Source organism: Scomber japonicus, chromosome 20 (genome assembly GCF_027409825.1).
Source record: "Scomber japonicus isolate fScoJap1 chromosome 20, fScoJap1.pri, whole genome shotgun sequence".
Lineage (NCBI taxonomy): Eukaryota > Metazoa > Chordata > Actinopteri > Scombriformes > Scombridae > Scomber > Scomber japonicus.
In genome coordinates, this window is record NC_070597.1 from 27,700,344 (window position 1) to 27,714,016 (window position 13,673).

Sequence of the window (13,673 nt, forward strand, 5' to 3'; positions counted from 1 at the left end):
TCAATTCCACACACGCTCACAAAGAAGAAAGAATAAGGCAAGAAAAAGAAAGTGAATTACGTCAAAAAAATAATATGGCAACCGGCAATAAAATCTTGAGAACATGAGAACATAGCTGACGGGACAATTGTAATTTCAAGAAATAACTTATTTTATTAACTGGCTGAGAGCAATACTTACTTTCGTAGCATATTAAATGTCAAATCAGAGGTGCCGTTACAGTCACAAGACTCTAAAGTAGTGTCCTGATCATAACAGTTACTCCCTGCCCTGTGTGAGGAAATGTTCTTCGAAATATAAGACTGGGCCTCTTGTGGTGTGGAAAAAATCAGCTCCTGGTTGTTGTGCGTGATCCTGAGACGAGCAGGATAGAGGATGCCATAACGGACTCTTTCCAGCCCCCAGAGTTGTTGTCTCATCGTGTTGTATCCTGCTCGAGCTCTGGCCATCCGTGTCAAATAATCCAGTTAGACAAAAACAGTCATCCCATCCACCTTGACCTGCTGTTTCTCTCTGGCCAGGCACAGTCCTGGAAGTAGTGTAGGCGAGATGCAATGACACGCGGCTGGTCGACCCATCTTGGCGCTGGCTGCAATGACCGGTGAGATCTATCCAGTACCAGGGCCTCTGCTAGGTCAAATGCCTTCTGAAGAAGGGCTGAAACAGCAGCGGTGGAGCTGCTCAGGCTCTTTTCCATTTGCCCAGTGGTATCTTTTAGCGATGCAAATTCTGTAGCAACCGAGCTCTGGTAGGATGGCAATTCAGTCTTTGTTGTATTTATGTCACCTTGAAGCCCCGCCATCTCCCTTTCCAGCACATTCCTGATGTCTAGCTTCATTATACCTCTAATGTCTTCCCGCAGCAACGCAAGTCACTCGCTAGTCACTTCAGCAGGGTCAGGTCATCACTGCCGCCCGCACGGGGACAAGCAGGGGGTACAAGGCCTCGGTATAGATGAAGCTGCGCTGCTGGTTTTTTGTGGCTTCTGGCCATTTTCTTCTCATAAAAATGTTTTAGGGACGTATAATGAAACTTAAGGAAACCAAAAGAGCAATCATTTGTTTCAATGGTGCTGTTTTGATGCTTTTTTGGTTCTGGGGAGCCTCAACACACAGGTCTACGCCATAGCTTGTTCGCTAGCACCCGTCCTTGATAGTATTTTCTCAATAAAATTCATATTGCAAAACACTAGTTTAGGACATCCTAAGCTAGTAGCTTAGGACATCCTAAGCTAGTGGACAGAATGCCTTACAGAACTTGTCATGCACATGTCCTAACCAAACAACAATTTTAGGACATTACTATATTGCTAAACGAAACTATGATACAGCCATTTGAAATATTTGGAAAATATGATGACGCCCTTTTTTAGCGATGCCTGCCTCCAGGACAATACTATAAAGTCTTCCAAGATCAGACTGAGTGTGTAAGGTTGCTTACCCACATTGACCTGCAGCATAGGTCCCTGGCTGGATTGGAACCAGGGATGCTGCGATTATGTGGCATGTGCTCTAACCACTCGACCACCAGGGCGTGCCATAAAAAAGAAAAGTAAGCTTAACGTCCACAGGTGTCGCTATACACATCCACACACTCTTTGTTCTGACTTAACGTGTTCAACACACAGAGGGAGAACAAAGAAGACAAACTCTCTTTTGCCCCTTGTTTTCCTTTGTTCATTCAACAAAGGAACATGTGGTTCTGCTGCCATCTTTTATTTTGCAATCTTTGTGATTTTCTTTGTCTCAGCCAGCATATGGTCTGAGTTCTGCCATCTTGTTCACACACACACACTGTTTGTCTGTTTATAAATGAATGCTTCTGGATATACATGCTGTCTGTTCAATGTTGCACAAGAATTTGTTTTTCCAACCTCTGCTCTGCACAGAACTCAGAAATCCTTCAACCTGAACTAGTTTTAGATATGGTATTTTTTAATCAGAGTTCCCAATTGATAGCTTAGTACATTTAATTAGACTGAAAACATTAGCTATGTGAGATTGTTACGCAAATCACACTCTTTACAGCAGTATTTTTCATCATTTGCAGTCTGTCCATCTTTTGCACAGATTAAACTGATACATTGCTTGACTTTATACTCACAGAGCTTTCATTGCACTTACAGTAACAAGTTGTGTCGTCAACCCTCCAACTCACAGACCAACTATTTATTCATGGTCATGAAATGACCTACAGTACATGGCGATATGAGATTTTGGTCATATCAGCCAGTCCTAGTTGTGAAATATAAATACAGTAATAACAATATATATGGATGTGTGGAATGTCAACTTTCTGAATAGAATTTAATTTTACATAGGTATGTGCACCCAAAGTTAACCAACTTGGTGGCTAATAAGTCTGGTTTTCTCAGACACATCCACACCTGACTGCTTATGCAGTTATTTGTATGTATATGATTTTCAAATGGATATCCAGTACACTAGACATTGCACATAACAGTCAATATACTTTGAAATGTCAAATGAAACTCTGGGACATGTTTTATGGAAACACAATAAAATCAGCCACCAAAAGATTTAACATTTTGAACATAAACAGTTTAACTCATTGAATTGACAAATATAGCAGTAACAGTGAACAATCTACTAGTTTGTATTTTAAAGGGGGGAAAAATAACAATTTAGTGACTGTGTAGAGAGGGTTATTATTAGGATTCAACACAGATTCAAGTTCAGGAATCAATGCTAACTGCTATTCACCCTGTTCCCTGTTCTCTCTCTCTCTCACTCTCTCTCTCTCTTTCTGTGTGTGTGTGTGTGTGTGTGTGTGTGTCTGTGTGTGTCTGTGTCTGTGTCTGCCTGCTTCCTGTGCACAGGCTGGAAGCTGAATCCAGTTGTTGGAGCAGTATATGGTCCTGAGTTTTATGCAGGTAAAGAGTCACACAGTTCTGGAAAGTTACTGCCCAGTTTTCATTTTTGTATTCCTCTTTTTTCATCTTTTCCCTTCTCTTTGTTTTCTGTATGTGGTGTGTGAAAGATATAGGACCCTATTTTAACAATCAAAGTGCATAGTATCCTACCCTCAGTGTGTGTACACATCACAACAGATAGCGAACAAGACCCAGAATCCCAGAAGCTGGAGTAAAATTAATATTCTTTACTGTTGTCTGCAGCTCTTCAAGTTACTAGTTGTAAAACTGAAATAAATGAAAATATGGTATGCTACACACCTTATAAAATCTACTGTACGTCAACATAACAAAGAAAAGATACAATGACAAATGCCACCTGCTAACTCTACATAAAGTATGTATAAAATTCACTTGACCATAAAACACATTACACTCAGATACAGATTAGCATGACTCAGCAATATAAAGAAGCTAACAAATGAGTAGCAGCAGTGAGCAGCAGATTAAACAGAACGTTTAGCTTCAAATACATAAACACAATGTTGTAAGATATGATTCTTACATGAACAAATGATACTCACAAGCAATAAACTCAAAGGATTGACACAGTTTCAAAATACAGGTGACCTGGCAGCATCACATGACAAACTTAACCAATAGTCTTGAAGATACACTACTCAAAATGCCAACCAGAGGGAGCACATAACACAAGTGTGTGTGTGTGTGTGTGTGTGTGTGTGTGTGTGTGTGTGTGTGTGTGTGTGTGTGTGTGTGTGTGTGTGTGTGTGTGTGTGTGTGTGTGTGTGTGTGTAACATGCAATAAACCAATCAGAGTGTCACCTCCTTTTCCCTTTTAAAAGCCAGGTGTGTTTACACTTTGGTGGATTGCTGCTGTAATATAGCAGATTTGCCAATTTGCCATCAGACCGATGCAATTTCAGCCATAACTCTAAATGCCCTAAATGGTGACATAGTTTAGTAATTATGATATTCAGATGCTTTTCTTATTGATAAAATCACTAAGTGGCAGCAGAGCAACAGGGTTCTAGGACCCGTTTTCACAAAAACACGAACAACTCACTTTGTGCTACATATACTATGTGTGTCTTCTACCATTAGTTTACAGACGTTGTGATGCACTTCAGCTACAACCCTGGGGAGGAAGTTTAAGATCCCATTTATTCATTTTTTGCAAAATTGTTTTTGTTAGTTTTTAAAAAGGGTTTATTTTTTAATTACACATTTCTCTTTAAAATGGTTTTGTTCAGTCATGTAGTAACAGGTAAACTCAGCAGGGTTTTAATTGTTGAAAGTATGGAAACCTGATCCATGTAATCTCAAGAATATGCTTTAAATATTGTTGAAAAACTGTTTTAATCATGTTAACCATTCATACAGTTGGTAGGACAACCCTAACCCTAACAGCTCACAAACACACACACACACACACACACACACACACACACACACACACACACACACACACACACAGTAGTGGAAGACTTATTCTCATTTTAAATGATGATTGATGAATTAACTGTGATATATATCATGACTAACCATTATGACATCTATTTTTTTAAGTAGTTACTTTTATTTCTAATGTTTTGTATGTTTGTGTACTGCTGCCTGTCCCTGTGTGTGAACCAGGAAGAGTGTACACTCATTGTGTACCTGCTTATTCAAATCTTGATAATGTGCCTTTAAAATATCAGTGAAATATGCACCAGTGTCCTCAGACCTGTTTTCGTTAGTAAATCACACAATCACTTTCCTCTGCCTCAAAATAGCAACACACCAACAATGCGCCTGACCACACCTCACTTTGAGACCAACATACTCATGGACAGAGAGGTGCAGGTGCATTTGTTATTTAAATAACATGGACGCTGGACAGGAAAATGACAACTGCGTTGATCTTAAACTAGCTGTAAGATAGAGCCCATAATGTTTCAGTTTCCACATTGGATTGGATCAGCCCTGAAATACACAGATGATACTTCCCAGTCTTCATAGCTTTATACTCTTAATTTTTCATTTTTTTCTCTCTTTTTGTTTGCCTTGCATGTGGTGCATGAAAGACATAATGTTTGATCTTCCACACTGGATTGGATCAACCCTGATATACACAGATCACAGATTTACATGTTCTGTACATGCATGCCTGGTTGCACTGATTTATTTGTGTATTTGTGCGTGCATGCGTGCGTGCAACCGTTTAGTTTGAAGTGGCAGCTTGGTTTCATTTGGTAGAAGTGCTGGGACTGTCTGCTCTCCATAACTGTTCCCCTTTTTCCTCATTAGTCTGAAATCTGTTCATTCCCAGACAGCTTTACAGCACTCCTCTAAATAACTGCTCTGACAGAGAGAGGCCATTCATCTCTTTTATTTAGCCTTCACTCCCTCTCTTTCTTACACCCCAAAACCTATCTCCCCATCCACCAACCCAACCAAGCAACCTCAAATGACTTCACCTAAATCCTGTATCAGTGCCCCATGCTCCACTGCCTGTGGATCTATCTCTCTGTTTGTATTGCGATGTTGTGGTTTATGATTATGTCGAAATACATAATGACATATAGCACATGTCTTTAAAGGTAAATACCAGTGTCTGAAATTAACATTTTGACTTCCCTGCCAAGGGGGCTGGTAGATGAAAAAATCCAGCACTATGAGCTTCCTTTTCACCCAGGGGGAGGGGTGGATGGATGGAAGGGAAAGAGGGCCAATCAGCCATGCCTGTTATCAGTCGGCAACCTTTTCTTTTTGTTCATACCTTCTTCTTCTCATTACAATATTTTTGTGACTCATGGATACTGGCATTCACCATAGACACACATATACACAATGCAGTTTACATTCAACCTTGCTTTTTGCACTCTCTGAATTCTTGTAGCCGTTCTTAATTCTCGTTCTCCTCTTGTCTCTTTCTGTGATCCTCTCAACTCCACTGTGTGAAAAATAAAAAATTACCTACTCTAAGTAAAAGTGTATGGGACTGGGAATAATTCTTTCAGGAATTCAAACTCTGGAATAATTATGACTGCATTTAATCTAGTTTGGGGCAAGAGTAAAGCAGGATGTAAAGCAAGTAAGAGCGATTAATCACCCTTATCAGACGGCTTTTCCTAGCACCCATCAGCTGAATCGACCTCCATAAATCCTGACCAGCTGACAGTGCACTCCATTTCCATTGCCGGGCTTGGCTACAGGTTTATTGTGAGCAAATCCCATTCAAAAGAATGACAGATGACCATGCACACACGCACACACACTAATGAGTGCTCATATGTAGGTACACATGCAAGAATGTAAACTTAGATGAGACATTCACACTCAGATTTTCACCAAAACAACCAGACACTTCTACTTATACTATACTTTTTACAATTGGCGGATTTGCCAAATAGTAAAAACTAATTCTTTGCAAATGTGTAGTCCATAACATACCTGCATTTATGACAAAGGATAACAGAACAGAATGGTCATCTTCTCTTGTGGACAAACACCATCATGTTCATGTGAGCTTGCTATGCTGAAGAGATTTTTACTGGCGATAAAACAAAAAGACTGAACAGTTAACTTACTGAAAACATGATACATTTTATCTAAAACAAATATACAACCAAATAGAGTTAGCTCAACTTTTGCAGACTTACAAGTTAGTTAACATGATGTTGTCCACAGACATTCACAGACACATTACCTAAAAGAAAATCCTCCATTGCTTCGAGGATTACCTATAATATTTTGCTATGACTTCTTGATATGGGTACAGATTTTCAACAGCAGATGGCATAGTTGTCTTATTATGCAGAATTTAAACTGAACCATTTTTCAACTATATTATATATGTGTGTGTGTGTGTGTGTGTGTGTGTGTGTGTGTGTGTGTGTGTGTGTGTGTGTGTGTGTGTGTGTGTGTGTGAGTGGTAACTGGTGGATGTGATCTGGTGAGACGACGTCACATGACTTCCAAAATGGCAGACAGGACTTTTGGGGAGGATGTCACATCATGAAAGAACCAAAATGGTGGACATGGCCGCGGCATCAGGTTGAAAAAAGGCAAGATGGCATCTTTGCACTCACTCAGTTCACCTCAACACGTCTGATGGCAGATAACAAGGGACAGATCTGCACTGTGGCCCACGCTATCTGACCATAAAGATGTGGGATGTGTGTGTGTGTGTGTGTGTGTGTGTGTGTGTGTGTGTGTGTGTGTGTGTGTGTTTGGGTTAGTAGAGAGAGAGAGAGAGGAAAAAAAGGGGAGGAAAGGTGACTCAGAGTCTCACCCGTGAGAGGAGAGCAGTGATTACTTTGTCCACAGAAAGCATGTGCAAAGTATGGACAGTAGTCCATAGGTGTATCAGGTGTATGTGTAAGTCCATTAATGATGTCCAGTGCGTTGTCTTGGCGGTGCCATCCTCCTTCCTTGAGGGGTGCAGCAGCTGGTTTCTTGATGGGCAGCAGGGAAACACTGAAGGTTGACTTGGTCGGAAGGCAGCAGGGAGTAGAAGTTATCTGCTCCTTCATGAAGAAATCCTTTCTTCTCTGTGCAGGTAAAATGAGATCTGGGTTGCCGCCGTAGTCTCTCCTTCAGATCGGGTCATTTGTGTTGAGTTGAACACAGAGGGAAGCCTCAGATTGTCCAGTGAGGGGAGTCTCCAAACTCAGCGGGGAAAAGTACACGTGCACAGTTACCGCCGTTAATAAACTGGCTAATGGGGAAAGGAGAGCTTTCACTGACACTGTTACAGTGGAAATGTGATGGTGAATCTGTGTGGTCGGTACTTCTTTCCACTGTGATGTCATTGCTGCATCATTGGGGTTTCCTGCATCTTTGTCAATGAGAGATGTGAATTTAGGGCTTTCCTGGATTTTACACCATGGTGTGTTAACTGCAAAGCAGGCTGGGAGTATTTTGTGTGAGCAGCCTTTTGGTGCTCTTTCAAATGGCAGCTTGGACGTCAGGCCTCAGAGTTTACAAGTAGGCCTGTCTTTGTCTGACCACATGGTTAAGGCCCAACAACTAGACACAACCATGATATATAGCCCACGGTATGATTTTTGAATCAAGATAAGCACATCATTAGTCAAAGATGTGGATTCATGTGGATAGCCCTGCTGAAACAGATACAGTGCTGGGCTTACACGCCTCACTAGCAATGTTTCCCAACAAAACACCATTAAGCTCCTTTAAAAAACATTGTACTATATTGCTGTACCAATTTAGGACTACTAGTGCAGTGTCTGTACAAAATCTGTTTTTGCGTGTGTTTTTACTACAAAGTCAGACATCCCAACTCTCCCTCATATTGATAGAAGCTCCTTGACGCCCGCAAAGCAAGAGTGCGCTGTAGAGAGTGACTGCTCGCGCGTGTGCCACTAGTAATGCAGTGCGTGTGAGAGCAAAGCGTCCTGATAGCTCTGTGTTGCCACAACAGCAAATGTGTGCTTCTTTTATCGATATATTCATCTATATCTTTAACATTTCTTATCCAAACAACGTCAAACTGCACTTCACTTACTCGTGCCTGTAGCAAGACACCTGTCATGTTTGAAATCAATCGGATGAACTTTTCACGAGATATTCGAATAACAGACAGACAGACGTTCTATGATAGATAGATAGATAAATAGATAGATAGATAGAAGTCCAAGTTTTGATTTGAATTTTTTTTTTTAACAAAAGTTATTATTTTATTTTCAATAAATTGTTTATTTTCATCCAAATCTTTTTTTTCTTTATACAGTTTCAAATCTTACTTTTTCAGTTTCAAATCTGTTTTCCAGTTTTAGCTAAATTTTTTCCAGTTTCAGAGTTTTGACCCTACTTTGGGGGCCAAAATTAAAAAAATGATAGATTGCATAACAATGAAGGAGGGCCCTCCTCTGCCACCTTCAACTTGGTTGGTAATTGCTGCTGCTCCCTCAGAAGATGCTGCTGGTGTGCCCTGAGGACGCAGGTAAGAAACACTGTCTGTTTCACAGATAACCCTATGCTACATTGACCTAAAACTGAAAAAAAGATTTGAAACCGAAAAATAAGATTTGAAACTTTAAAAAGAAAAAGATTCGGATTAGAATAAATAATTAATTTAAAATAAAATGATTAATTTCGTTTTGTGTTTAAAATATATTGTAATCAATGTTTTTTCTTTTCTTTTGGTGTGTGCATTTCGTGTTGACCCCAGTAAGATGTCGCCCATATCAAAATCCACTACTAGAGGGAAAGTCCAACAATGGTTGCAGACAGTGCAGGAATATGACAGCAGCAGGAAGATACCTATCATATGAACACATGCTGTGCACTATGCACAGTTTACAGAGGCTGATTGTAACAGCAGTCCGTGAATTTAAAAAAACTAACACTAATGCTCGGCCCTCAATCCCATTACGATTAACGCGTTAATGCTGACTTTCAGCCCTCATATTTATATATATTCTATACAAAGCTACATGCACGCACACACATAGTCACACACAACATTGACAAGCTGATGACAAGAGAGACCAGACTTCCTCTGATGTTCTGTGATCAGTTTGCATCGTAGCCTTGCCTATGTGGAGTGGAGAAGCAGAGAAAGAGGGTTCATGTGTGTGCATGTATATGTCTGGATGTAAAATTTGAAGTGAGTTAGTGTTATAGCAGAGCTTGCCAGCACAGCTTCTAGAACACAACAAATGAGATTAAAATGCAAGATGCAGGCAGGGAAGTAACAAGGCAAGCAGCTCAGAACTCTAACATGCTGAAAAATGTGCGACAATAGATGGATGCTTCTCACATAACGCTGTCTGTGTTTTTAAAGCAACCAGCTTGAGTACAGCTGTAGCCATGCTGCTGAACATTAGCATGTATGTGTATGCTCACCCTACGTTATAGTGGAATTGTTCTGAGTCATTAACTAGTGCATGGAATCCCAGAATCATACCTCTCATTCTTTAAAGGGCATATATACGTGACGGGTACTGTTATGAGAGTAGCGTAGCTGCTTAAAGGAATGGGGTCGTTCTCATTTGAGTGTCAATCTCCTCCACCCCAACCAGTCAACCAACTGTTGTCCCATTTATCAGCTCTGTTTGAATGTAAATACTATATCCTGTTAAAACACGCACCTATTTTTACGCATTTTGCCTAAACGACATGCCCAAGTTGTGAGCAGCACAGATCCCACATAGTTTGAGAGTCAGAGATGTGTCTGGTATCATTGGAAAGGAAACACTCTCAGGATTCTTGTAAAAGTGTCTGTGTGATTCTGTGACTTACTGACAAAGAGTGGCAGAGGTTACAATGATGGGGTTGTTTACTCGCCCATAGGTTTGCCTATACAATGACGTGTACAGACATTCAGGGACCTCTCAGCGGGATATAGACACAATGAGGCCACAGCCACGGGTCTTGGCTTCATGTAGTCCAAATTTGGAGTCAAAAGAGTTATTTTTCAACAGATATGTCCATGAAAAAAAAGTTTGCTCCACTGAAAAAAGTCTGCGCCCCTGTATAAACAGAGCAGTGCACAGAAACTGGAGTGCAAGCGTTGAATAATGCCATTTGTTTATGAGTATGAGTTTATTTATGAGAGTACAGACTGACTTGCGTCTAGCAGAGTAACACACACACAGTAAGGGAGAAAGAGAGGGAGAGAGGGGAGAGGGGAGAGCATTTGCACAAGTTACATTACCACTGTCACAAGCCTCATTTAAGAATGCCAAACTCCATTGTCATAAGCCGACACAACCAGGTTAGAAGAAATTGGCAGACGGGACCATAACCAAACAGCAAAGAGCTCAACACCACTGGAGGCTACAACGAACCACAGACCATTTTTTAGGGATATCAATCCAAACTGTGACAATAACCTTAGCCCTGGTCCACAGCAGGCTCGTTACCTATGTTGTGCTTGTATGTTACTGCACTGCTGCTTCTCGCACAGTTGCAGTGTTTGTAATGTCCACTAATAAATGGGACTAGTTAAGAATGAGTGATCTGAGATTGTAGGCTACAGGGACTGCAGTGTAAGCATGCACAGTAGTGTTTAGAGGAAGCAGCTGCGATTTGAATTCTGTGTATGTTCCCGACTTGATTCTCATTAAAGTTCACAAGCTGAGAATTATGACTGTTCATTGAACATTACATGGTGTCAGAAGTTAACCATGGCAAAGTTTCCACCGCCGTACAACTTCGACTTCACCCATCCGGAGCTGTGGGCTGAATGGAAGCGGAGGTTCCACAGGTACAGAAAAGCGACCAAGCTCGATAAAGAGGAAGAAGAAGTGCAGGTCTGTACTCTGTTGTATTCGCTTGGAAGCAAAGTTGAACAAATTGTCAAAACCTTCATCTATGCAAACGATGTACGAAGTCGTACTAGGACAATTGGACTGCTATTTTGTGCCTAAAGTAAACGTAATTCATGAGAGGGCACGATATCACCAGCGAGCACAGAAACATGGAGAAAGTGTGGAGGAATACATCCGCAGTCTGCACGAGCTGGCCGGGAAATGTGATTTTGGAGACGTGAAAAACGAGAACATAAGAGATAGACTTGTGATAGGTATCCTGGATAAAGACTTGTCACAGAAGTTGCAAATGATGTCGGATTTAACTCTGGACAAGGCATGCAGACAAGCCAGGCAGTCAGAACAGATCAAAGGACAGATTCAGAGCAGAGCAGAGCTACAGCGTTGTGTGAGCTGACGCGCACACATAAAAGGGATTTCTCCGTGCGGCCAAAAGGTGCATTCAAGCCAGATAGGAGAGACAGCCAAGGAAACCACCGATCGCCCAGGCAGCAGCCGTCAGGTGCGGGGAGCACAGCCCAAGGAAGGTGCTCGAGTGATGTTGAGTTCAAGATAGACAGTGGAGCCGACACCAGTGTTATTTCTCAACACACCTATGACACATTAAAGACAAAGCCGAAACTGGAGCATTCACAAGCCGTATTGGATTGTCCAGGTGGCAGGCTCAAGAATAAAGGTAAATTCAAAACCTCCACTTACAGAAAAGGGACAAAATATTGCTTTGATGTACATGTCGTTGAAGGTCCCGCAGTCAATAACCTGCTTGGCAGAGAGGTGTCAGTGGCCATGGGCCTTATCCGAAGAGTGGAGAATGTGACAAGTGCACCCAGTGATTCAGTGGGGCTTCTGAGGACAACTCCAGTAAAAATAAAATTGAAAGATGGAGCAGTACCCTATTCTGTCATCACAGCTCGTCGGGTTTCTGTACCTCTACTCCCCAAGGTAAAAGAGGAGCTCAACAGAATGGTCAAATTTGGAGTTATCGAAGAGGTAACCGAGCCAACGGCATGGTGTGCACCAATGGTTCCCGTGTCAAGAAAAAATGGACGTGTGAGAATATGTGTGGGACTTAACCGCCTAAATGAGGCTGCGGAGCGAGAAAAGTATATTTTACCTATCCTGGATGATATACTCCCCAAGCTGGCCGGTTCAAGTGTGTTTTCGCTGCTCGATGCTGCAACAGGATTCTGGCAAATACCTTTAGACAGAGACAGTGCCAAACTTACAACTTTCATAACCCCTTTCGGAAGGTATTTTTTCCACCGCCTTCTGTTTGATATCTCCAGCGCTCCGGAAATCTTTCAGAGATAGATGAACAATCTCCTTAAAGACCACAAAGGCACAGCAGCATATATAGATGACATTATAATCTATGGAGAGACACCTGAGGTGCATGACCAGCGCCTAAATTAAGTGCTGCAAACACTCAAAGAGGCTGGGCTGAAGCTCAATGAAGAAATATGTAAACTGAGACAGACACAGATTCAGTTTTTAGGCCACATTGTTGACAGGTGTGGTGTGAGACCTGATATGGAAAAAGTGGAGGCCATAAGAAACATCCAGCCGCTACAGAACACCACAGAGCTGAAGCGGGTCATGGGCATGGTGCATTATCTGGGACGCTACCTGCCCTACCTAGCAGACGTCACATGCCCACTCAATGACCTTGTGTTTATTTCACACTGCTTGAATTTGTCTTTATACATTGAGTTTGACTTTGATAATGGTAATCATTAATAGAATATTTAAGATAACTTCATTATAAATGTAATTTATATTTCCTAAAGACAGAATAAGGTTAAGCGGTGTGGGGTTAGTTGTGGAAAAATAAACAAAATATAAGATGAAAGGCTTTCTGTCTGACTGACATATGTCTGGTTGAGGTTACTTCTGTGTCAGCAACACACACTCCTCACAACGGGACAGGTTTATTGATTATATCTGCCAGTTTAACCCCCGCTGTCACTGGTCCAAGTGAAGAAAATCCCTCCAGACGAAACAAAGTTCCACAAACGAGCCAAACTCACAATAAACCTTCAAATTAACTTTCCTCCTCCAGAGAGGCTCCCTGCCCCGGCTGCACCATGCAGGCTGACCTGCAGTGGTGTCACTTCATGTGTGTGACATATTCTACATATAAAGACATTGAAACTGTAAAGAAATGTGTAATATTGCAGGTATTTTGTCAATATGACTATCAGCAGATTACACAGAAAAAATAGATGAGACCCCAAATCTCTAGGTGAGACGACGCAGCAGCCTGGCATGACACACGTCTGCCGCACTCGGTGTGGACGCTCCAATCTCTGCTCCCAAACGCTGTAGGCGTGCCTGCCAAGATCGCTGAAACCCCCTACCAAGTGTCACCTGTCAATCAAAGTCACCACCTCTACCAGTTTTAAAGTTTGAATCACGTTTCTACGTACATGTATGAGTGAGCTAGGTGACTCTGAAAAAAAGATTTTTTTGTGGTTTCAAAAAGAAATTCCCATTCATTTCCA

General features: G+C 41.5%; 1 protein-coding gene across 2 annotated transcripts in view; it reads left to right on the forward strand.

The window, feature by feature from the left end:
- The window catches only part of rbfox3a (RNA binding fox-1 homolog 3a), a 259,104-nt gene that overhangs the window by 227,112 nt on the left and 18,319 nt on the right, over positions 1 to 13,673 (forward strand). For both annotated transcript variants that reach the window (XM_053341235.1, XM_053341234.1), the window contains exon 7: positions 2,840 to 2,893. In XM_053341235.1, coding sequence (XP_053197210.1) covers positions 2,840 to 2,893 — 54 coding nt within the window. The remainder of the gene's footprint in view (positions 1 to 2,839; positions 2,894 to 13,673) is intronic.